The following is a 25,865-nucleotide window of genomic DNA, read 5'->3' on the forward strand; positions in this document are numbered from 1 at the left end:
GCTGCTGCCAGGTTCTTAACAAATACGCACCGACGTAGCCATATTACCCCAGTCCTGCCACATCTTCACTGGCTCCCTGTAACTTTCCGAGTTCAGTTTAAGTCATTGACGTTTGTATTTAAAGCACTCAACGACATGGCACCTCCCTATCTCTCTGACCTGCTCACTCCATGTGTACGCACGCGCAGGTTGAGGTTGGCTGACCTCCTGCTGCTGTGCACGCCCCAGATGCGATACAAATTGCGGGGTGGACAAGCATTTGTTCATGCTGCCCCAAAGCTGTGGAACTCCTTACCCATTATAGTTTGGTAGGCTACATCATTGGCGGTTTTTAAACCTTGTTTAAAAACCCACTTCTGCAATGTGGCTTTTAGACAGTGACTCATTTTAGTGTTTTATTATGTTATTGTTTTAACGTGTTCTTAGTATTCCTCGTGTTTTACCTGCGTTTGATCGGTATGTTTATCTTCTGTTTTAGTTGCTTAGATTGGTCGTGTTTTGGTTTAAACTGTGCAGCACCCTGGGCAGCTCCCATGCTGCATTTTAAATCTGCTATATAAATAAACTAATGGTTTGGTGTGGAATGCCAAACAGAAGCACAGCTTGTGGTCCTTGTTCTTTTACTCGCTTGTCTGCAATGCAGATTATGTTCTGGTCAGAGGGGCGGGGCAAACCTGTCTTTCCACTGTAGCGCTTTATTGTGAGGTTGTGTTTGGTCATTTATCGAGGCTTCTTGGAAATTGTGAGCACAAATTGATGTTATATAGAGGCTCAAAGAACATTTTCTAATTTTAAATAACTGTAATGTTTTGGGCCTTTTTGCACTCAGATTTGATGACAGCAGAATCTTTTTTTACTTATTATTTGCGAAAATGATCGGTCACTCTGACTTTAACATGCATGCTGATAGTGAAGCTAGTCTTCTACCCCTATTTCCTGCATTAGCTTCTGATAGAAAATAGAAGTAATGTCGCATTTTCACTTAAGTCATTCACTGCCGGCCGTTTCCTGATCGGTAAAGCCCTTCGCTGCCAGCGGTTTTCAGCATTTTTACTTTTTTTTTTAAGAGTGACAGAACGTTGCGCGCTAGGATGATGTCAACACCAAAACAATCAAAACAAAGTGGAGACTCACCTCTTCCATCAGGAAGAATCCGCACGTTTCGAGCGTTATCCGTTCCTTCATAATCCGTTGTTGAATTGTGATCGGCAGTAGCTTTTCTGGTTCACGCCTCACTTTTTTATTTACAGCAGCGGCCCAAAACGATCTCCTAACACATGGATGTTCTACTTCCTGGTCACGTGACGTGTGATGTATGCGGATGAAGAGCGGCTTTAGAGCTGGGATGTTTGTTCTCTCTGTGTGGGGGCTCGTCCGACGCCCACACAGTAAAAACATGCAAATGAAAATTTTAGTCTTGATTGGCGGTGAACAGTTGGATTTAAAATGATGACTTAAGTCGTCAATGGCAGTGAATGAGTTAACATTCATGGCCTCACCCACCTTGAGTCGCAACGGGGAAGCCTGTTGAGAATGTCTCAACTATATGCTAATCATTAGCATTAGCAAATCCACCACATGACAGAACTCCTCCAGGCTTGTGTTATTTGTGGAAATAAAACATCAACGTTGCAGAGAAAGCAGTGGCAGAGTTGTGTTGCTGTTATCCAACCCAAAGCGAGTTCACCGATTATCAGGAAGAGTCTCCAAATCAAAAACGGTCTCCTCCATCTCACTTCTACATCCTCAAATGGGAACGTCTGAGCTTTCCCCCCCCCCCAGAGAATGACTTATAAGGCCTTCATTCCTTCTCCAGACCACTGCAAATGTAATAAAAATATGAGTAAAGCTGACCTTTAAAAATACACAAGATCCCTGTCTACACAAATGTGTGAAAATAGTCCAGACCTTATATTCTTTTCTGTTTAACTCGTCTAAGTTTCTGTTAGATTCGAGGTTTGTTCCATTAAAAATACAATTAGAAGGGTTTTCCAGGCTCATTTTGCTTCGTCTCACTTAAACTGTGTTAAATGATAAATGACCCGCACTTGTATAGCGCCTCTCAGAGTAAGGACTCCAAAGCGCTTTACACTACAGTGTATCATTCATCCATTCACACACACATTCATACACTGGTGGAGATGAGAGGCAGTTACGTCCAATACAAGTTTAGTGTTACTGGCAGGATTACATGAACGTGTTATTTATGTAGAAACGTTGCTCTAAAATCAGATGCATCCAGATCTCTCAAAATAAGAACAGAGAAATAAAGGAAGCACTGGATTTGTGTGAATGTCATTCTGTCAGTCATGCAGCAATAAATTCTAAATAGCAGCAAACTTTACCCCTGCCAAGGAATACTTTGATTTAGGAGCAAGATAAACAAGAAAACTAGTTCAGAAAGACACCGACTCAAAGTCAATGACTTTTGGTTGATCCGAATGTGAGTCGTTTTTGTTTTTTTTTTTGCATGTCCTTTGTTCAAAAATCGGTTTGACCATGCTGATGCTTTCTTTTTAAAATCCAAACTGCATTTGTGAGTAAATATAAATTTTGTTCAAGCTCTTCTCATTTTTCAAGCCAATGAGGAGTTTTTACTGCAGGCCTCGACTACAGTCTCCTTTCTGTTACAATAAACACCTTTTCTATAAATGCCACAGACTCTGATGATGATAATAATAATAATAATAATAATAATAATAATAATAATAATAATAATAATAATAATAAAAGCATATATTTAGCTAATATATTTCTCAAATTTCACACAGACTAAATCTTCTTGTGGATGATTTTTAATTAACTTCATTGTTCTTCAGCTAAATTATTAAGACTGAATCTAACTAATTAGGAGAGGATTTGCCCTGCAGTATTTTTTCTTACATTTTTTTATCATTTTCAAATATAATTTGGCTCACTGTCATTTCATGTAGACAAAAACTGGAAAGAAGCGGTGGGAAATTATTATTATAAGTTTTTGCACTCTAAAACACTCAACTTGCATCTGTTCTTTTTATAATTCTTGTTTCCTTTGTTTCTCTGATGTTTTGCGTTTATTTTGCCTGCATCAAATTTTTAATTTGGGATTTCATCCTTGAAATTAAAAGGAAGATAAAAGTAAAACTGCTGCTCTGTTCGGTTCTTTTTGAAGAGGGATTCAGTCTGGCAACAGATCGCCTTGGCCTTGTTTTCCCTTCCTGTTCCTCTTCCTGTATTCAGCACGGCGTGTGACGGATAACTGCGTACTCAGCTTAGCAGTGGCTTACCTTAGGTGGGGTAACTCCTAAAGCTATCTTCTTTCATCTGGCTCCTTGCGGCAGAAACCAGCCTTTGTCTCGTCTTTTTAATCGACATCTGGACGATGAATATTTATGTTTGTGTAATTTCTGCCTTTTTGTGCATCCTACCCTGCAGAGAGGCACACATCTCACCTGCCTGTCTGAATTTTCAAAAGTATTGATTAGCGTCACAGTTAGTGTAATAAACGTGTGTTCATGTGAAGGAAGGAAAAACACAATATGCTTCAGGGCTGCAGACTGCTAATGGTTGCACAGGAATAATAAAGGTTTCTGCACAATCACACCTTTAACCTGCACAATCCTCCGTTAGAAGAGCGGATAATGAAAAAGGGTGAACATCGTAGGTCAAAATTCGCCTGAGAAAACAGCGTGCACATTTTGGTGATGCATGCAGTTTTCTGACAGTTATGTTTGAAAGTTGTTTCACCCATTTGGACAGTTGCAAACAGTTTCCACCACTCTGGATTTCATTTTATTCTTTTATTTTTATTTTTGTGCAGACGTTTTCCATTGAAGCACATCACACAGGCTTAGAAAAGGAAACTCTGATTAAGCAAACACTAACTGTCAAAAGATCTGATGCACATCTTTTCTATTCTGCAGATCCTCGAGGAGAGCTTCTTAGCCAAAAACGTGTTAAGTGTGAGAAGCTTGTGTTACAGCGTTCATGACACCCATATCAGCACTCTGTGCCCTGGCCACCATCTTGACGAGTCCCCAACCAGTCGCGCCGTGACTTTAATAGGCAGTTAATTACTCCTGTCTTGACCTGCCGGTAAAATGAGCTAATGTTTCTGTTATCTGTGCAAAACCGCATTAGCGTATATGCCCCCACCTTTCTCCTTAATGGCTTTAATTAGTTGTAAACGGAGCTTATTCTCTATTTAAGTGGATGAGGGGTCGATACTGTAATACGGTCCCAGTATGCACAGCTCCAACTCTATCTCGGTGAGAAGGTGAGTATAGCTCTCACAGCAATAGCACCCGAGTCGATAGAGCCGCTCTGTGATAAAGCAGGTTTGACACACAGGCAGCACTCACTCACAGCTCTGATACGAAAGAAAGAAACTCAATTACCGGGATGCTGCATCGACAGAGAAATTGTTACAGAGAGTCTGTTTCAACTGCAGCTGCATAATGTGGAAAACGTTTCCAGCGGAGCGGATGAAGCATGCAGGGCCCATTATCAGGAGATACAAAGAGAGTCTTCTTCATATCAATAGACAGCAAACACCTCCGTGAGACAGGTTTTAACGGCAGGTAGCGACATTTGAGAATGCAGAACCCTGTTTCATGAGTGGAAAATGTCAAAGCATCCAACAAAATCTGAATAATTCAGCTTTGGTTGGCAATATCCGAATGACAAAACCTCAACCAGTAAAAAAGACTTTAGATTTTAATAAAAGGAAGAAAACAGCTGAATAAATCATTTCATGTTCAGTTTCTGCAGCAAGGTTCCACGTCTCCTTTTTGTTTGCTGCCTCACGTGGAAGGTGGAAACCGCTCACACCGGTAGAGTCTAATGGCTGCTTTTACTTTACTCATCATGCTATAGCTTTTAAATTAGCATCCGTCCATTACAACTGGATAGAACCGACAGGAAATGCTGTGATGCCACAACTGTCTTCCAACCATGTCCGAGCTATTTATTACTCAGTCTTTACAGGAACAGAGCAACTCGAAACGTGACGTTACACCAGTTCACGTTAGTTTCACAGTCAAGTCTGAGAATTTGCACAACAGTGATTCTGTGTGAAATGTGCCTGGAAGCTTATGTTCAAGCCACCTGTGTGTTTTCGTTAGCTGTGGTTTTGCACAAGGACCAAACATTTTTGAGTTAGCTGAAGAAACAAACAAACAAAATGCAAATATCACCAGCATATAAAGCGAATGTATTAGGCTAAGTTCCCCTTTTGCATCCTCTTGTGGTTCAATGTGGGTCTTTCCTGTCTCTGTAAACACTCCAAACATGAACAAACCCATGCAATTCTGTCAGTTTTGCTTTAGAATGATGCACTTAAAACAAGATCTTGCAAAAAGATCCTATTTGTGACATCACAAAAGGGAAATCATCATCAAAAAACCTCTCAGATGTGAGAAAGAGCTACAACTGGAGGAGCGGCGGCTTTACCTTAAGCCCAGCCTGGACATCAGAGCTTCTCAGCTTATAGCAGCCTAAGCGGGGGACGGGTGGACGTAGCCAGCTCCAGCTTGTTTTCTTAAAGTGACAGAGCCCTGCAACGGCTCATTCTAGAAGGTACTGAAACAGTCAAGAGTAAAACTGCTGAACCTGCGTTATGTGAGAGGGATTTGTCAAAAAAAAAAAAAAACTAAACGTGTTTTTATTGACCGTATGAGTATTATAGTTTTTTATTAAAAGTCATATGTCCCTTTTGAAATAAAGGTTTATGCTGAAAAGTCGTCTACATCCACAAATAATATGGAATGATAATTATTGTGAATTACAAATAATTGAGTTTTAGTACTAAGCCTCCAACTTAGCCAGATCCCAAAGTGTTAATCCGATCAAAACAAAATTAAATCATGAAATGTTGTTGAAATCTAATAACATTAGCAACTTTTAGACTGTTTTTGTGCAGAATGGCCACGTTTGCTCTCAATCTATTCTTTAACAATTTTGTACCAAAATTATAGTTCTGGCTTCCAGTTTGGGCATTTCATTGTGGAGGGAAACGTGTTTCCTACTGCTCATTAGAGAGGGAAGCTTGGATCTGGAATCTGCTTAAAGGATGCGACACTTTGATCAATGATAACAAAAAAGCATCTTTACTGTCCTAATCCTAGATACGCATCCCAATTAGAAATTCTGTAAATCATCTTTAGTTTGTTGTTTTTATCTAGGAATTCCAGATAAAGCAGCTGGGATGAGAATCAGCTCCTCTAAATCTGAGACCATGGTCTTGATTCGGAAAGGGTGGAATGTCTTCTCCGGGTCAGGGATGAGGTCCTGCCCCAAGTGGAGGAGTTGAAGTATCTTGGGGTCTTGTTCACGAGTGAGGGAAAACTGGAGCGTGAGATCGATAGGTGGATTGGTGCTGCATCTGCAGTGATGCGGGCGTTGTACCGGTCTGTCGTGGTGAAGAGAGAGCTGAGTCAGGAGGTGAAGCCCTCGATTTACCGGTGGATCTACGTTCCTACCCTCACCTATGGTCATGAGCTTTGGGTAGAGACCGAAAGAACGAGATCACGGATACAAGCGGCCAAAATGAGTTTTCCCCGCAGGGTAGCTGGACTCTCCCTTAGGGATAGGGTGAGAAGCTCGGCTATCCGGGAGGGGCTTGGAGTAGACCTGCTGCTCCTCCACATTAAGGAGCCAGTTGAGGTGGCTCTGGCATCTGGTCAGGATGCATCCTGGATGCCTCCTTGGTGAGGTTTTTCGGGCATGTCCAACCGGGAGACCTTAAGGGAGACCCAGGACACGGTGGAGAGAACGCCTTGGGATTCCCCCGGAGGAGCTGGCCCAAGTGGCTGGGGAGAGGGAAGTCTGGGCCTCTCAGCTTAGGCTACTGCCCCCGCGACCCGAATCCGAATGCGCGGCTGAAAATGGATGGACGGATGGAATTCCAGATCAGATTTCACTTCTCTACTCTGATTTTGATCAAAATCTATTGTTAAATATGATCTTTCCTCACTCTTACTCCACATTTAAATATGGAGCTGTGAACTGTCACCCGAACTATTCACCCCCCTAAAGCGGCCTGTTTTCCTGCTTGGCCTTGTGTGAGTGAGAGTGCAGCAGCAGGCTCAAGCAGTCGGGTTCTGTCTACCTGTATCCACTCAGATGCTGAGTTTGTTCTGTGAGTGAGGAAAGAGAAGTACAGAGGGTGCACTCTGTCCCGTCTCATATTTCTCTGTGGTTTAACGCGCCGCCGATTCTTGTGATACCGTTTAAATGAGAGGTGGAAGCAGTTAGGCACAAACTCAATACGCTAGTGACTTTCATGGTGGCTGCAGGAGGTGAGAAACGTAACCCAATAAACAGCGGAAGAGCTGCAAGATTTACTGATGCGAGACAAAATATAAAGAAACAACTAATTATGAAATCACGTCAGCAAAAATAACCTCTGACTTATCAGTATCTCATCTTTAAGGACACATGCGCTTTTTATCCCGTGTACTGTTCACTTACAGAGGCAGGTGGACATTATGGGCTTTGAATGACAGAACTGCTCGGTCAAAATTAATTATCAAAATAAATAAAACCGTCTGTTTTAGCGGAAGTGTGCTAAATAGTAAAGAAACATTAAAAAGGGACACCCAAAATCTCATTCACACGAGGAAACTGTTGCTGCTGCAGCCAGTTTTCTCCCAGGTTGCTGATTTCGACTCCCGCTGCTGGTTGAGGACCCAAGAACAGTGAGACAGAATTGGCTTCAGTTGATTTTGTTTCTCTTACACATATAATCAAGAGCCTCTCAGAATAATGTGTTTACAGCACAGAGACGGAGTGTTGGCAGAGTTTATTTCTCTCACTGGGATAATTGCTGTGATGACAGGCTTCACTGGAAACATGAACAAGCGTTTCAAATGTGCAGAAATGGACTTTTCTGCAGTTTTTGCAGAATTTAGATCTGCAGGCGTGAAAAGAGAAGTGAGAGATAAAAATCACATTGAAAACAAAACGTATTTGAAAGCTGTGCACACTTCTAATGGCAGGATGCTAACAATGTGATGATAAACCAAACAGATTTCTGGGTTTTTAAGATGGATTTGAATTTTAAAAAGGCAAAAATGGGATTTAGGGGTTCAGAATACAAACGTCAACCGTTTTGTTTAGCTTTTATATTTTGTTAACAGCTAACAGAAACTTAGACGAGGAGTTAAATTGAAGAGAATATCAGATTTGTGCTGTTTTCAGATAAAAATGCAGTAGAAGGGGATCTTGTGTATTTTTAAAGATCAACTTTACTCATATTTTTTATCGATTTGCAGTGTTAGTAGAAACGAATGCCTTGTAAGTCGTACTCTGGGGTAAAACGCTCCGGTTTTCCTGTTTCAGGAGCTAGAAGTGAGCCAGATCAGAGTTGAGCTCAACACGGCAGGATTTGGACTCTTGTTTCCTGATATTTGGACATCTCACTTCTGATTGGCTTACAGCAACGTAACTCTACCACTGACTGTTTACTTTGCATTGTTGGTGTTTTATCTCCACTAATAACACAAACCTGAATTCTGCTGTGTGGTGGAGTTGCTAGTGCCAACGGTTAGCTTCTAACAGTCAAGACGTTCTCTGCTGTTTCCTGGACGCTAAACCAACAACAGCTTTCCTCGTCATGAGTCAAGACGGATGAGTCCGTGAATTTTAAGTGACAGTGTGACGTAGATCTGTCAGGATTTTAAATCCTAGAGTTTAGCCTTCGGAAATGGTCTGTTTCCATCTACAGGTCACCTCTTCAGTATCGGGTCATTTGGAGACATAAGTCTTAACTGGGGCTTCATCTGCAAGAAAGATACTGTTGCTTGGCCAAGGTCCCTCCGTGCTCACTCTTATCTAAGACTGGTTTTTGTTCGCAGCACAAGACGGATGAACTTTCAAAATTAAAGCATATAATGAACAAGATGAGTAAATAATCTTATGGTTGAATGAACAGTAATGGTTGAAGAATAATAACAATGTTTTGATTAATCTGTGCTCATATTACTGTGGTTGAATGAATATTTTTATGTTATGATCAGTAAAGTTAGCAGCTAGTGATTCACCTGTTAAATCTAACAGCTCACACACCCAGACACGTGACGATGACAAGGTTACGCTAATATCCTGACACATTGCTTTCTGTTCCACCAATCAGAACTCCTGTATCTGACGCAAGGCGTGTTTCCTGATTGGTGGGTAGAATCAGCCCACATGGGCTTAAGGCAAGGATGTGTGGAATCAACCGGGCCAGGCTGGGGCCAACTGGGGCTACCCGGCCCGGGCCGACCCGGTACAGATGGGAATGGCCCAATAGTCTTCCTAATACTCCCCAGTGCTTCCCTCGAGTCCAGCAGATTACAAACATCATTATACCCACGTCCTGGCTGGCTAGTTGAGGTCACATTTAATTTTCCGTAGCCTGACATCTACACAAGATGATCTGCCTTTACACCTGAGAGTGTGGAAGGAACGATCGACGATGCCTGCATGACAGCGATGGAATTATGCAGACGGGAATGCTGAACACGATGTGGGATGGCCTGGGAAAGAAGCAGCAGACTAAATAAATAATGAACTGAAAGGTAATGGATGCAGAAGAGAATCCACAGGGACAAAAAGACAGTAAAGAAGAAGCAGGTGGTCATTTTTGCATTCAGATAAATATAGCCTACTTTGGGCTCTGGTTGACTGAGAGGAAAACCAATTTGCACGGATGCTCCCAAACAGGGACCTCCCATCTCGGCCTGGAAAAAGCTGACCTTCCTTTACGCATCGTGCTTCTTAGTGGGAGGCAAGCCCTCTCCAGTTGCACGTAGATAAACAATAAGATAAAGGGTTCTTTGAAAGTGAAGGTTTGCTTTAACAAGTGAGGACTTGTTATTTAAATATATTTAGAAACTAATTTACGGCTCTAATGGTGGCTGAATTATCCGTTTCCTCCCACCTTCCGCTGAAAACATTCATTTGTAAATGAAAGAAAACCATCAACCATCTAGAACTTGTGGGGTTTTTATGTCAAGCTGTCCAAACAGCTGTATATTAAAAATGTTTTACACCTATTGCCTGAGCTTTCACATTCACAATGGATCAATTTTCCCCGAGCTGAGAAGTGACAAGCTGTTTCTCTTAAAGGGTTGCACATACATCTATCAGCCATGCACCTCTCCGAGGGAGACGTGTTAGTGTCGTGAATGCGTAGCAATCCCACCACGAGCGCACTCTCCGACAGAAGTTCTCCTGTTGCTTTGCTCTGCTGCTGGATTAATGAAAGTCGGACTAATTTATGGTTAACTGGAGCTAATATTTTTATATCTTCAAGCAATCAAATAAACTTTTTTAAGCAACACAGAATTCAGCAAACAGTGGTTTTTTTTCCATGAAATATCCTTTAAATGTTTGTGAATAAAGATAAACTGAGGTTCTGTGCAGCAAACGAAGGCGACTCCTCAAAGCCAATCAGAAACTTGGTGCCAGGACTTCCAAGGCACCGCATCCAAACACCAACCCCCACATGTTGAGTTTGCAAGCTAATAACAGACGGCCCGCTCACGCAGCACGATGAGAAGCCTCGGTTAGGAGTTTGTCTCACGTCTTACTGCTAATGAGATCAACACTGCTAAAAATACCGATGAGTATTTATCTCCCCCAGAAGGAATAAAAATCAGTTCATCCTCAGGATACCCTTCATTTAAAACCTCACTCATTAACATTTTAAGGCCCAGCTGTGAGCGAGCGCTTCGTCGCAGACGTCGGATCGCTTGTCGATGGTGACAAGTTCATCAGGTTTTGCAAACCAAAGAACATTGTGGCTGATTTTTTTCTCTTTTGTTCTTTAACCTGCAGCTCCAGTGAGATGGAACCGGGTTCTGCAGAAGAGAACATGTGGCTTTAGACTTTACAACTATAGCATTGCCCCGTGCTTTAAAAAGCATCACATCCAGGTGTTTTCAAACACTCACGGTTCCACATGGGATTACAGGTTATTATTCTCTGGAAGCCAAAGACTGGGGGATATATTTGTATTCCCAAAGAACAATCCCCTCTAGAACCTTTAAACCAGCCCTGTTTACTTTGCTTCCAATGCTCAAACTTTGTTGTAAACTTCTAAAGTAGCTTTGATCAATAGTGATTCAGGTTTTTTGGAAGGTTATTCAAAGGTTTTCTTTGGACTCTGGCTTGTTTTCTCTCTCCATTTCAGGCCAATCCCCTAGCCATGACAGCTTGTGCTGGGGGGGGGGGGGGGGGGGGGGGGGGGGCTTACACTCTGTTGTTTAGTTTAAATCAATTCAATTCAAGTTTATTTATAAAGCGCCAAATCACGACAAGAGTCGTCTCAAGGCACTTCACATAATAAACATTCCAATTCAGGTCAGGTCATTAAGCCAATCAGAAATAATGTTTCCTATATAAGGAACCCAGCAAATTGCATCAAGTCACTGACTAGTGTCAGTGACTATACAGCAATCCTCATACTAAGCAAGCATGCAGCGACAGTGGAGAGGAAAACTCCATTTTAACAGGAAGAAACCTCCAGAGAATCCTGGCTCAGTATAAGCAGCCATCCTCCACGACTCACTGGGGATGGAGAAGACAGAACACACACACACACACACACACACACACACACACACACACACACACACACACACACACACACACACACACACACACACACACACACACACACACACACACACACACACACACACACACACACACACACGTCTTTAGGAATAAACTCAGACCTTAACCAGAGCTGGACAGATCCGTCTTCTTTCAGCTCAAATTATAACGTTAAAGTCCCAAAGTCATCTCCACATTCGACCCATCTCCGCGGGGAGCGGTGAGCTGCAGCTGTGGCTGTGCTCGGGAGCTCTTTGGTGGTTTAACCAATGCAGTGAGGCATCAGGTCCCATGACCCGACCGGTTTTGAACCCTGCTCTCCCAGTCCCAGGGTGGACGCTCTACCACCGGGCCATTGAGCTGGTAATCTACCATAACGTCAAGTTTTCCACTAATAGCTCTTGGGGATTTTTTTCATGGTAAAATTATATTTTATGTCTGTCAAATTGTGTTATCTTCGTTTATTTTCACGTGTTTAACAAAAAGAAAATTGTGTTTGAGCAACAAGCTGCTTGGATGTGTTCTTTTGAGTTCAAGAGCTCCTTTAAAGTCCAGAGTTGGATGTACAAGCTCTCAGCAATACGGTTGCAGGTTCAAATCTGGTCTGTGCAGCCATCCTGCATGAAGTTCTCCCATGCATGTGTGGGTGTTCTCCAAGTGCTGTAGCTCCCTCCCACAGGCTGCAAACACAAATGTCAAGTAGATCAGTGACTTCAAATTGTCCCGAGGAGTGTGTGACAGGTGGTTTATCTCTGTGTCTCCCTGTGATGGACTGGAGTCTGATCCAGGATGTCCACAGCTCCTCTCTCGATGACCGCTGGAGATGGACACCGGTACCTCACGGCCCTACAGAAGAAGCGGTTCAGATAACGGATAGAAGAACAGATGTGGTCTAAAGATGGCTGGAAAATGTCGGTGCTGTTCGATTTCCTCAGATGTGACATTTTGACACTAAAATCTTCAACTGAGATCTCAGCCCTTTATCTACAGGTGTGTGGGTGTTGATCAGCCACGCTCGCTTCTCTCCCGACATCGTTCACATCTCAGATCAGCCAGCCGCTTTATCCGAGCGGCTGTGCAGCCTGCACGGGGAGGAGCAGAGAAGGGTTGACTTATAAGGCCGACAGTGTCTCCATTCACACGTCTAATTTAAGAGCGGCTTCTTCTCTGCCTAATTAACAATTTACTAGGCCATCAGTCAGTCTCGCCGCTCTGGTATAATCAGAGTCACCAGGATTCGAGTGGCTGTGTGCCCACTTCCACATCTACATCAGGACCAGGAATACCAAACGGCTTTAGGACGTTTAAGGATTTGGAGATAAACGAGATAAATGAAGCTGAACATGATGACCCGTGTGTTTGACAAATGTAATGTTTGTGCTTGGGCATGTTGAGCTGTTCTGATTGATTTACCAAGTTTAGGAGGCGTAGACGTTTTGAAAGAATTATCCTGCATCAGAGTAGATTTTGTATAAACACAAATAAAATCACCAGAAGTTGTCCTGAAATGGCAGAACAGCTCCTCTAGCCCGCCTTGTTTACAGACACCGCTTGAAAACGGAAACAAAGACAGAAAAACACTTATTTTATTTTATAGAGTGGGACGAAAGTGTGTGTGTGTGTGTGTGTGCGTGCGTGCGTGCGTGCGTGCGTGTGTGCGAGCGTGTGTGTGTGTGTGTGTGTGTGTGTGTGTGTGTGTGTGTGGGAGGGAGGGTGTCTGTTGGTTGTCTTTCCAAATTTTAAAGCAGCACAATAATAACCCGCAGAGAGGATTAAGGACGAGCAATCTGGGAAAATAGCGCGTTTGGTTTTGACTGCCATACATTTTCGCCTCTCAGCTTTTTTCTGTTTAAACAAATAGAATTTCACTCGTTTATCCACTTAGTTTCCTCTGTTTCACTGAAGAGCAGCGAACGGCTGGGAAATGGGATCACCTAGAGTGGTGGGATCCAAGGACATCTAAGGCTAGCATGCCTGTGTGTGTGTGTGTGTGTGTGTGTGTGTGTGTGTGTGTGTGTGTGTGTGTGTGTGTGTGTGTGTGTGTGTGTGTGTGTGTGTGTGTGTGTGTGTGTGTGTGTGAGCGTACTGTATAAACAAGTGCAGTGCTACTTGAAGGGTGCGGCCAATTAAAGCAGCTCCTGAAGCGGTGCGCTCATCAGGATGCGGAGAACCGAGCAGATCCAGTCCGGGATAGCTCGCTGCAGTCTGTCGCTGTAACTGAGGCATTAACGCTGGCTCCATTCACAACGCACGGCACTGACATCTTTATCCTCTAACTGCTGAATAATCTGAAACAAAAATTAGCCCAGCTCCACACATATTATCACAAAAGGTTGCATGAATGTGCTGACTATGGATTTAGTACCTGAAAGCAGCATTAAAATAAAAAAATCCCAAACTTGGTTTTTAGAAGTTCTTCTAACTTCATACATTTAATTTATTGCTATTGGAGGAAGCAACTGTGCAGATATTAGAAATTTGTCACAATCGTTTAAAACATCTACTTGAGTGAGTAAGTAAGTAAAACTTTATTTATAAAGCACTTTTCACAGATAAAATCACAAAGTGCTTCACAACATTCACAAAAAGGCAAAACAGGACAGGAGCACAAGGTCGACTTACACCAAAGCTTGTCTAAATAAACGTGTCTTCAGCTGCTTTTTAAAAGAATCAACAGAGTCGGCCACACGAAGAAACAAGGGCAGTAGTGTGAAAATAAATGTAAATGTAAAATCTCAAATCTCCACAGAACGGTGCTGCTCTGGGTGGCTGCATGTTGGAGTAGCTCTGTTGACTAGATGTAAGTTTAGCCTTTTCTTGGACATTTTTTCTTCTAGTTTCTCAAGAAAAACAGTATTTTTGGACACTACTTTTCTATTTCTGGTGCGGTGAAGCTTGGAGGATTTTTACTTCTATTTTTGAGCTTTTTTCACTTTTTGAGCATTTGTTATGATGTGTAACCATGGCAACAAGCTGGTTTACAATCGGGAGCAGCTGATTAACATTGCAAAGCCACAAATCCCAAACGAGCTAAAACGCAAGAAGCGTGGGTGCAGAGCGGGAGCAATACGGAGACGGAGGAAGAGGAAATTCAAACCATCTCTTCCATCGATCATAATGGGCAATGTGAGATCACTGGCCAACAAGATGGAGGAACTCCAAGCCCTTTCAAGGACTCAGCCAGAGTTTCGGCAGTTTCAGAACCGCTGGAGGAGATAATGCAAAGAAGGATTCTCCAGAGAATCAAGAACATGATGGACAACCCTGAGCGTTCTCTTCACAAGACTGTCCGACAACGGAAGAGTGTCTTCAGTCAGAGGCTTCTTCAGTTTGGCTGCAACACTGACCGCTACTGGAGATCCTTCCTGCCAACAGCCATTGTAATATACAACACCTCTTTGATGACTTGATTATTATTATTATTCTGAGCTACTACAGCAATCAGTTTCCCTCTGGGATTAATAAAGTATTTTTGAATTGAATTGAAAATATCTGCATTTAAAAGTGTCCTAGAGCTGTAATAGGATCATACAATTTAGTTTTTATTCATTTGGGGCAACAAAGGTCAAAATCCTAATATTGGGGTAATCATTTACTTTCATTCAAACAAGCCATACATTCTTTAGAATATCTTCGTTTAGTCTGTTTATTTTATATTACTTTCTTTCCCAGAAATAAATATCACTAAACTGAATTAAATAGTACTTTTACAATTGGCGGACCTACCAGAAGGTTCAAACGCTGTAAAATATTGCTAAACGTATGTAAATCAAAACCCAGTTGGAATGCCAGTTAGATGTTCACTTCCTAAATCCATTTCTGAATTTCATCTATAAGCTTCTTAAACTGGTGCATCACTAACATGCGACCCCAGATATCTGTGCACAAAAAAGGTGAAAAAGCTAAATAATTCAGGGCAGAAAGAAAATGGCTTCATCTTACATCAATGTATTGTCACGTTGCGGGTGTGGATGATGGTGGACCATGTGTGGTGGAGCAGATCAGGAGGCAGGAATGCGACAAAGACAAGAAGGGAGGTATAGATACACAGGGGAAAATCGGGAGCACCTGGGCGGATTAACACGGGGCAGGTGAGAACAATAAAGACTAATAAAGGGCAGGAGAGACACAGTCAGGGAGGCAGGAGCAGATTGTGACATGTATAATGCATTAGTTGCATTTTTGTAAGAATTATGATAAAATGAACATCCAACTGTTGTTTTTCAATAGTATTTTGATTTCTGGGATCATCTGAAGACCTCCTCTGCAGTTCTTAGTAATCCAAAGTGGGGTCCCGACATCCCGAACAACCAGAACTGTTTGTTACAGCACAGCATTTTCATTGCATCCAGTTTGGCACAGATAGGTTGTATTTTTTGACCAACAGCATGTTTCATTTTTTTCTTGCTTTAGCGGGACAAACTGGATTGCGATTCATGCTTCTTGGCTCCTGCCAGCTTGCAGGTAAATCCTTTTGTGTGAAACGCTTCCAAAAAGTTTGGATTTTGGCCTCGGCTGGATTTCTTTTTTTGGGTTGTTGTTGTTGTTGTTTGGGGATAAAAAGCTCTCAGAGGTGTTTGCATAAAATGGTTAGACGTGTTGAACATCACTGCTGCAGGTGCTTCTAAACATCATGAAGACCAAACCGATACTGAATCATTCAACTTCAGATCAAATCTAAATCTTGACACAGTTCCAGGAGGTTGACTGCGCTCTAAAATAGGAACATTTCATGCAACAGTTTAAAACGCTGTTATTAGACAGTTTTTTCTGAAAGGGTTTTTCGAAGGTTGAATTTAGCTGTTGGGTTTACTCATTTGATATAAATCACTGAAAGCAACTGCAGTCGTTTTCCGACCTTGGAGTGTTTTTTCATGCCTCATGCGGAGAGGTTCTCCGCTCAGTAATATCAGAGAAGGAGAAACAGCCGGCTGCTACCACTTCAACTTTAGGACAAACTACCAGAGTCCCCAAAAGTCACAGAAAAAAGGCGTTTAGACGTAAAAACAAATGGAGGCTTGTGTTTATTTCTCTTATTTACTGTGGAAATGTGTGTTCCCATATTAGTGGGGTGTGGCCTAGGGATGATACCTGTTGGGAGGGTTGAGAGTTCTGTGACTGTGTTTATCTTTAAAAGCTAGCTCGTTTTGCAGATTTGCCATTGCAACTTTAAGTGGATAAGTTCCTACCTTGGACATGTTGATGTCTACATTTCACCACAGAATGGAAGAAAACACAATGCGGTGTGTGCAACAAGGCTGATTGTCAGGCAGACTGCCTTTTATGTTCATGATTCTGTGGATGACCTAGAATGTTAAAAAAGGGGCTTACACACATGGAAAACTGGGATGTTCAGGTTGGGGAATAACCGCTAGAAAGCTCCACAGCTATAGGGCTCATTCAGGGTCTGCTGCTCTGATCACCATCCATCCCAAAACCCAAAACTACGGTCAGAACTCCGGGCTGTAGGGGTGCTAATGGTGTGGAACACTGACAAAAAAACAAAATTTCTTATTTTTGAGTTTTTCTTGCAGGCTGAACATGAAAATAGTCTCCTACACCTATCTCGTGCAGTAGCTTCTGATAGAAGATGGACGGTGAAACTCTAGGATTTGAAAATCCTGACAGGTCACAGGTCATTCGTGGACTCGCCCATCTTGACTCACGACGGGGAAGTCTGTTTTTGTTTTAGCGTCCAGGAATCAGAGAAAGTCTTGGCTAGCAGAAGCTAACTGTTAGCATTGGCAACTCCACCACACAGCAGAATTCCTTCAGGCTTGTGAAACATCAATGTCACAGAGTCAGAAGTAGGGTCAGGTTGCTGTTAGCCAATCAGAGACAAGGTGTTCCAAATTTCAGGAAGAAAATCCTGCCGTCTGAAGCTCATCTCTGATGGGACTCACTTCTGGTTCCTTAAAATGGTGCACTTGAGCTTTGTTTCCCCAGAGTATGACTCACAAGGCATTCGTTCCTACTAGAAAACCCCACAGATGTATTAATTACATGCGTGTTGAACACATTTAAAACTTCCTGTATTTTCTGCACATTTAAAACTCCAAAGCACACAGCCGTGCTTCTGTTGGGCTCGTTGTTGACTATGGTTAGTCATGATAAAAAACCTCCAACATAACCACCAGTAATGTAAAAGAATACATTCCAGCTTCTTTTGTATTGACGTGGAATTAATTCTGACTGTGACAGAAGACACCTTCAGAGAAAAATATGACTGTGATCCCATTTACTGCCTCCCTGTTCTTCAGACCTCCCCATAAACCCACCAAACATCACACACCTCCCGCCCTCCCCCGGTTCTTTTGTAAACATCCATAGAAACACAAAGATGGATCAATTTCACATTCTCTTTCAAGGGATGAGAGCAGCCTGGTCTCATTGTGGAGTTATGGCTTGGTGTTTGATCTCCCCTAACACAGATCAGCCAGCCATCTTTTTTGTTCTTTCTGCATCTGTCAGTATAGTTTAATACGCTCTAAAGGATTACCTTCCTTACCTTTGACGCTGTGTGCATGGCCAAGTTTTTAAATCAAGGAAGAGTTGTTTTTTTGCTGTCTTCTCTCAAAAAATGAGAAACTGGATTAATACAGAAACAGACATCATCATTGTGCTGTGGTTTGAGGTTACCAAAGAGGAAGCTTTCAGTTCCACCATAATGGTTTTATCCATTCATTTGCACTTTATTGGCTTTGCTTGGCAGTCGACAGGGAGCAACGGCACCCCCGAGCAACAGAGTTCCCACAGAGGCATTTGATCATACGCTGACGGGGAGAACAAGAGTGTAAATTAAAGTCCCTCCTCACCCTGACACTTTCAACACAAGACACGACACGCCATATTTTCTCAGTCAAATCAGCAACCAGAGAGATGGATACCAATTATAACCGCAGATGGAGAATCAGGTAAATCAGACGTATAGGTGTCTGTCTCACTGCAGGCCTGGTGCTACATCACAACAGCAGCTGGGAAGGCTGGAGGGACCCAAAGCCATTTTTTACAGTGATGGGATGTGCACTTGAATTTGCATCATTCCGTGACTTATCAAAGAGAATGCACAAGCAGACGTGAGATGCCGAGTTATTCTGCAGACCCACGAAAATCTGCATGCTTCCTTCCCGTAATCCTTCAGCTTGAGCCAAGTAATGAACATCGTGAGGATGCTGGAGTGTACGGCATTGCATAAGTGTGTGTGTGTGTGTGTGTGTGTGTGTGTGTGTGTGTGTGTGTGTGTGTGTGTGTGTGTGTGTGTGTGTGTGTGTGTGTGTGTGTGTGTGTGTGTGTGTGTGTGTGTGGGAGGGTGGGGTCGAATGGAAATTGGGCTTTTCCCACAAGCTTTAGATACAAACCTCTCTCTCTCTCTCTCTCTCTCTCTCTCTCTCTCTCTCTCTCTCTCTCTCTCTCTCTCTCTCTCTCTCTCTCTCTCTCTCTCTCTCTCTCTCTCTCTCTCTCTCTCTCTCTCTCACGCACACGCGCGCACATCATCTGAGTGTTCCAGCACTCGCCATCCCTGGGTTGTTATCCCCGCTCTGCATTAAACATAAGCTTTCTGCACACTAAAGTAAAAGCTCGTACAAGCAGGTGCATGGAGAGGCGCATGCCAGGTGCGCCATCCCTCCCTCGCCCCATCCTTCCTCCATATACCTGCGCGCACGCCCGCACGCACACGCATCAACATCCTCTTCCTCCTCCTGCCTAGATGTGAAGTTCGTAACCATTTCTGGCGCAAATAAGGAGGCATTTATGCTCTCATTAGAGTGGATCCAAGTCAGGCTGTCCAAAGCCCAGTCTTCTGTCACTTTGTCCTGTCCACCCCCCACTCCCGTCCCCACCCCCCAGTGGGACGACGCCACAAAAACACTAATTATGAGCCAAGGAGCTGCGGTATAGCCGAGCCGCCAAGCGGACCATCTGCAGCCTTCATCAGAGGCTCTGCCCACGGCTCTCCGTCGGGCTGAAGCGAAGCCTGGGTTAAGTTGATGTAAAACGGAGCATATTGGCCATCATGAAACGTAATGGAGCCTCACACATAAACTCACCATCATGGAAACAGGAGGAAGGTGTCAGAAGGCGCCTGATTTGCTTTGATTAACAACTTCATTAAGACCCAGTAAGTCAAGGTCGTTCACACCCGCGGTGTTGACGCATCCTGTTAGTTAGATCCACATCAGTGACGTTGCAACACATTCGCGCAAGAAAGCCGCTGAGTGAACTCCCACCAGGAGCGCCTGGTTTTATTTGTCCGCTCTCCACGGAGCGGGTTTTTATCAGTGCGCAGAAATCCAGCAAAGCCCCGTTCTGCGCGTTAAAGAGGAAACTTTACAGAGAGCACCCTGGCGTCTAGTAGTCCACTCACCATCAAAAACGACGCACCTCATGGTGTAGATGGGGGTGAAATCCAGAGGCGCAATAAATCCAAGTGGAATAACTTCCGTCGGATGCGCAGATGGACGAGATATCCGTTATTCGGTGCGGTTTATTAGGGTGACAGCAAATCCCAGGGAAGGTGGAGAAACAGGGAGGAGAACCCTCCAAACTTTAGCCGTAGGTCTTCCCGATCGGGGAGCCACGTCTCCGGTCGTGCCCTGGCTCAGTCATGTGGACCAGAATTTCAAAACAACTCAGCAGTAAACATCCAAACTGGGACCCACACCTCCCCAAAAGCAGTACAGGTCTGGAGAAAGAGCTCAGAGGGGCGGAATCGACAAAAAAACACAATCCATCCTTTTGGTCATCGCAGAACAGATCCGGTCCGATCACTGGCTCCACTGTACATCCCCCATGACAGAGGGAAGTGTGTGGACGTCGGCCGCGCTGGTGCGCATCAGTGTGCGTTTACCGGCGCGAGGAGGAGAGAGACGCGGAGCTGAGAGGAGCAGAGGGCGGGGCAGAGAGGTGCGTCTGGCGGAAAGAGACAGAAAGAGGAGAAAATTCAGAGATGAATGTTTTATGCGTCTGTGTCACGGAACGGAAAATATTCCTTTTTATTCTAGAAGTTAAGTTTTAATCATGGCGCACAAACACAGGTCTCCGGGCAATCTCCCGCCAGGCTCCCGCAGCCGGGCTATTATTAGAACCGATATTTAACAGCGAATCTGAGACATAACGACATTTCTTGCAGCGCTCTGATGAATGTTTTATGCGCAGAGGTTTTGGGGTGGTGGTGTGGGCGTGCAGGGTGGTGACGTGAGGTGAATCCATTTGGATCGGACACGACCGGGCCGGGCCGGACGCGCACTTGCATGGAAATAGAGGCACGGATCCAGGCCTGCTGCTGAGACGTGCACGAGCTTCTCCTGGAGGAAGAGGAGCTTCTCTGCTCTGATCTCGCCTTAAGTAAAAATAAATAAAAATAAACATGTTTTACAAGCACATTTCCGGTTCTGCCTGGCTCAGACTTATTTACACTGTCCGATTTGAAAATAAATAAAACATTTTTACCTTTTCGTGCAACGTTTTCAAATGATTACATCCCATAAAATCCAAATAAACCTGATTTATAACAGCACGGAGGTACTCACGCTGTTCGAACGTGTTAAAGGTAAACTGCTTCTCTTTCATGGGTGATTGTGTCACACACACCAGCAGCAGCACCTTTGCTGGGTTTAGCAAAAATCCTGGAGTTTTTTTTTTTTTTGGGGGGGGGGTCCAGAAACAGGCTGTCATCTTTGGGTACCACACGCCCCCTACCGACCGAAATGACACCTCCACATTCAGAAGCAGAGAACTCATCTTTAAACGATTCCATCTACCTGAGAGTGCAACAAGCAGCGTGTGTCTGTAAGCTCTTGCAGAGAAATCATGCATCTCACGATGATGATAATGTGATTTATATCGTTCTTTTTTCCTAATCTGGCAAGTGGAATGCATTGTGTTCATTCTGTTCTTGGAGAACAGTAGGAGCGGATCCGCTGAATGTAAATGCATCCTGCCTCATGCATTATGAGGCTCACTGGCACCAGATCAACTGTTTGCAGTAATTACCGTATAGTTTGTAGATTGAGACAAACAATACCCGAAAGATTACCTCTCAGTGGGTGAATAGAACCCACTGGCAGGTGGGTGGTTTTGTTTCCTGAAACGGAGGATGTGGTAGGCTAATCCCAGGCTTACAACTACCACCGAAATTGAATCACACCGTCATATTTTGTCCGCGAGCCGCCTGCCTGGTATTTGTTCACAGCGGAGACGAGTAGGGCCAGATGGCCGGTAGACACACGGGCCAAACCCGCCACTGAGAACGAGGTCACCCCACACAAACGGAGATGCTGTCACCTTTCACAGTTGTTCCTGTCTCTTATACTACCGCAGCTGACAACACGTCTGTGCCTACTGCTGCGTCGGAGAACGTGCGGCCACACGGACCAGACGTAGGTAGAGTCTGTTTTAGTGGCAGCAATGCTTTTTGACGATCTCACATTGTTGGAAACTCTGACTGATCTCCTTTGCAAGAAGGCGTGCCTTTTAAAGATTGGGTATTTGTGGAACGAACAACAGCAAAACGCTCAGGTACTGCACACCCAAAAGCGAGCCCCCCCCCATGGTATTAACTCTTCTTTTGAGGTTCAAGGGCTGCCACATCTGTTCCATGCAGTCCCAGGTGGCTAACATAAGGAGAAAGAGCCAAACTGCATGAACATTCAGTCATTAACACTGGCTTTCCATGGAATACCAGAGCCTTCTAAAGGTTTTAGTTCATGCATATGAGACGAACTCTGGTGAAAATCTCCGATCTGCTTTCAAACTGTAGTCTAGCTAGATCCCTACACTCAGCTGATCAAAGTCTTTTAGACCCAAGGACGAAGTGAGGGAGCAGGGCCGGCCATTTTCCGTTCTTGTTCTAAGACTCTGGGAACAACCACACGCCGAACAGGGGCCCTCTTTACAGAGTTTCTAAGCTAAACTGGTTCTTAGTGGTGACTTGTTTTGGGTTATTTTTCATCGTTTTCGGTTATGTTTTAAATGATGCTGCATGTTATGCTGTTATTAGGTTTTTTATTCGTTTTCTTTACTTGCTCTATTCTCTGCTTTGTTCTTTGCTTCTGGGGAGCAGCACTTTGGGTACCGTGACGGTGTCATGAATGCACTTTTTGAACGAATAAATGAAATGAAATGGGGAAACAGAGCCAAGATGTTTTGTTTTTGGTCATTTCTGTGAAAGTTCGGTCATCCAACCAAGACTAGCAGCTCAAAGCAAGAGCCAAAGCCAACGGGAGGATACTGCAGGGGCTTTTATGTGATGCAGTCGTGTTGCTTAGTCAACGGATCAGAGATCCTTACATTTACAGGTGAAACCTGAAAAATGAGAATATGGTGCATTTTTGTCAGTAATCCATTTTAGACTGAGAGACTGTCTAACGGCCCAAGAACCCTTTGAAGGTGTTTTGAATTCATTAGCTGATTAAAGTGTGAAACTTTGAATTTGGATTATTGAACCCAGTGACAATATTCTGTCTGAGGTTTTGAATTTGAGATTTTCATGAGCTGTAGCCCATAATAATCACAATAATACCCAATAAATAAATAAATAAACAAAGCTTGAAGTAAAGGGCCTTGCATGTAGAGTCTGCCTCATTTATTAGTTTCACCTTTTAAGTTGAATTTCTGAACATAAATGCCTTTTTGCACCATATTCTAACGTCCCCAGTTTCACCTGAGAGGACAGGTGATGAATCAGGACATTTAATAGCAGTTATTGCTGGTCTTTTTACACTACTTACAAATAAACAAGTAATAATATGGATGTAGAACATATCATTTACGTTTTATATTCTATTTGATAATTAGTGCCTTCCCGAGAATTATCGACTATTCAGCTCAAGCTGCAATTTTTGGTAAGCAGGTTCACACACAGACTAAAATACATGCCCAGCATGACTAGAAGGAATAAGAACACGAGTCGCATGTATAAAACGGGTCCTAATTAAGTCACAGCAGAATAGTTGAGATTATCACAACAAGACATTCGCAAACATCAGTCCCTCGCTAAAAATATTCCCAAAAAATGTAATAATTTTCTAACTTAAGATGTTAAGGACTGCATTAAAGCTGGTTACTTCCTCCCATTTCATTAAATATGATTCTCATGAGGACTCATCTCATTTGCTTTTTGTACATCACAAAAACACGTGCCAGCAAGTCAAAAAGGACAGGTACATTGCCACGGGAGCTCAGAGACTGGAGGCCTTGTACAACGAGCGACTATAGATTAACTAACAGCAGATCATCTCCACGTGAGCTGAGAGAGAGAGAGAGAGAGAGAGAGAGAGAGAGAGAGAGAGAGAGAGAGAGAGAGAGAGAGAGAGACAGAGAGAGAGAGAGAGAGAGAGAGAGAGAGAGAGAGACAGAGAGAGAGAGAGAGAGAGAGAGAGAGAGAGAGAGAGAGAGAGAGAGAGAGAGACAGAGAGAGAGACAGAGAGAGAGAGAGACAGAGAGAGAGAGACAGAGAGAGAGAGAGAGAGAGAGAGAGAGAGAGAGAGAGAGAGAGACAGAGAGAGAGAGAGACAGAGAGAGAGAGAGAGACAGAGAGAGAGAGAGACAGAGAGAGAGAGAGAGAGAGAGAGAGAGAGAGGAGAGAGAGGAGAGAGAGAGACAGAGACAGAGAGAGAGAGAGAGAGAGAGAGACAGAGACAGAGAGAGAGAGACAGAGACAGAGAGAGAGAGACAGAGAGAGAGAGACAGAGAGAGAGAGACAGAGAGAGAGACAGAGAGAGAGAGACAGAGAGAGAGACAGAGAGAGAGAGAGAGAGAGAGACAGAGAGAGAGACAGAGAGAGAGACAGAGAGAGAGAGAGAGAGAGAGAGAGAGACAGAGACAGAGAGAGAGAGAGAGACAGAGAGAGAGAGAGACAGAGAGAGAGAGAGAGAGAGAGAGAGAGACAGAGACAGAGACAGAGAGAGAGACAGAGACAGAGAGAGAGAGAGAGAGAGAGAGAGAGAGAGAGACAGAGAGAGAGAGAGAGAGAGAGAGAGAGACAGAGAGAGAGAGAGAGAGAGAGAGAGAGAGAGAGACAGAGAGAGAGAGAGAGAGACAGAGAGAGAGAGAGAGAGAGAGAGAGAGAGAGAGAGAGAGACAGAGAGAGAGAGATGAAACGAGTCAGGCTGTTGAGTCTCATAGGCAGCGGATCCCTGTAGGCTCAGGCTCTACTATTCTCTTCATCATAAGTCTGACAGATCAAAAGGAGAACAGGGGCATGAATGACTTCCTGTGGTGATGGGAACGTTAGCTGTGTCCTGCCGTCGTATGAACTACACAGGAGCACGTGTTAATCACAGTTTATGAATGAAAGCTATGATTTTTACTCACTTTAACTTACAGAGAGTGTAATACCTTAAACCGGTGGGTAACGTAATGCCTAAGTCAAAGGTCATGGCTGTTTTCCAACGCTACCCGTCATCTAGCTTATGTCCTCTTCTCTGAGCTCGCTTCATGTCTCAAACGTCATTTATTCTGTGAATGTTGAAGAACGGTGCTGTTTGCCTTCAAAAACTGTCCTGCGTGTTAGTCCACAGCTAAGCTCAAATGGTCCATCAGAATCAGAAAAGCTTTATTGCCAGAGCTCCAGCGTCCCGAAGCGTAGGAATCTGACTCCGCAGCACAGCCCGACCAAGGTTACTCACACACACACACACACACACACACACACACACACACACACACACACACACACACACACACACACACACACACACACACACACACACACACATGTAGACCAAACAGATGCAGGCAGACCACGAGAGCAGCATCTCATTTAGATACATTTGTCACTCAAGGCAGCGTGGGTTTCTTAGCTTCACAGCAAAGTGAAGCCGTGGAAATGTCTGAATTACGTAAAGAAAGAGGAAAAAAAAGAGAATCTCTCTAACGACAATTAAATAAAATGAAAATCCTCATCAGAGGATTCGCTGCTGGCTGAGCTTCACAGTATGTTTGTGAAATGTAGGCGCTGTATGAGAGGTAACACCAGTTCAAGTCGGAACGTGACTTTTTTACATTAGTATGAAAACAGCAACAAGTAGAGCGCATGCGAGGGTGAAGCAGCTGGGATGAGAATCAGCACCGTCGAATCCGAGACCATGGTCTTGAGTCTCCAAGTGAGGGATGAGGTCCTGGTGGAGTATAAGCATCTCTGGGTCTTGTTGATGAGTGAGGGAAGGATGGAGTGGGAGATCCAAAGGCAGATTGGTGCTGCGTCTGCAGTGATGCGGGCGTTGTACCGGTCTGTTGTGGTTCCCCGGTCAGTCTACGTTTCAACCCTCACCTATGGTCACGAG

The 25,865-nt window shown here is 43.8% G+C and overlaps 1 protein-coding gene across 2 annotated transcripts in view; it reads right to left on the reverse strand.

The window, feature by feature from the left end:
• Positions 1-20,129, reverse strand: part of rtn4r (reticulon 4 receptor) — a 75,549-nt gene extending 55,420 nt beyond the window's left edge. The window contains exon 1 of one of the 2 annotated variants that reach the window (XM_015960562.3): positions 19,946-20,129. In XM_015960562.3, coding sequence (XP_015816048.3) covers positions 19,946-19,967 — 22 coding nt within the window. In that variant the 5' untranslated portion in view covers positions 19,968-20,129. Of the gene's footprint in view, positions 1-19,628; positions 19,764-19,945 lie in introns of those variants that run through there. The other variant, XM_070555550.1, reaches the window with a different exon arrangement.
• Between the last annotated feature and the right edge of the window lie 5,736 nt (positions 20,130-25,865).

Source organism: Nothobranchius furzeri, chromosome 10 (genome assembly GCF_043380555.1).
Source record: "Nothobranchius furzeri strain GRZ-AD chromosome 10, NfurGRZ-RIMD1, whole genome shotgun sequence".
NCBI classification, from domain to species: domain Eukaryota; kingdom Metazoa; phylum Chordata; class Actinopteri; order Cyprinodontiformes; family Nothobranchiidae; genus Nothobranchius; species Nothobranchius furzeri.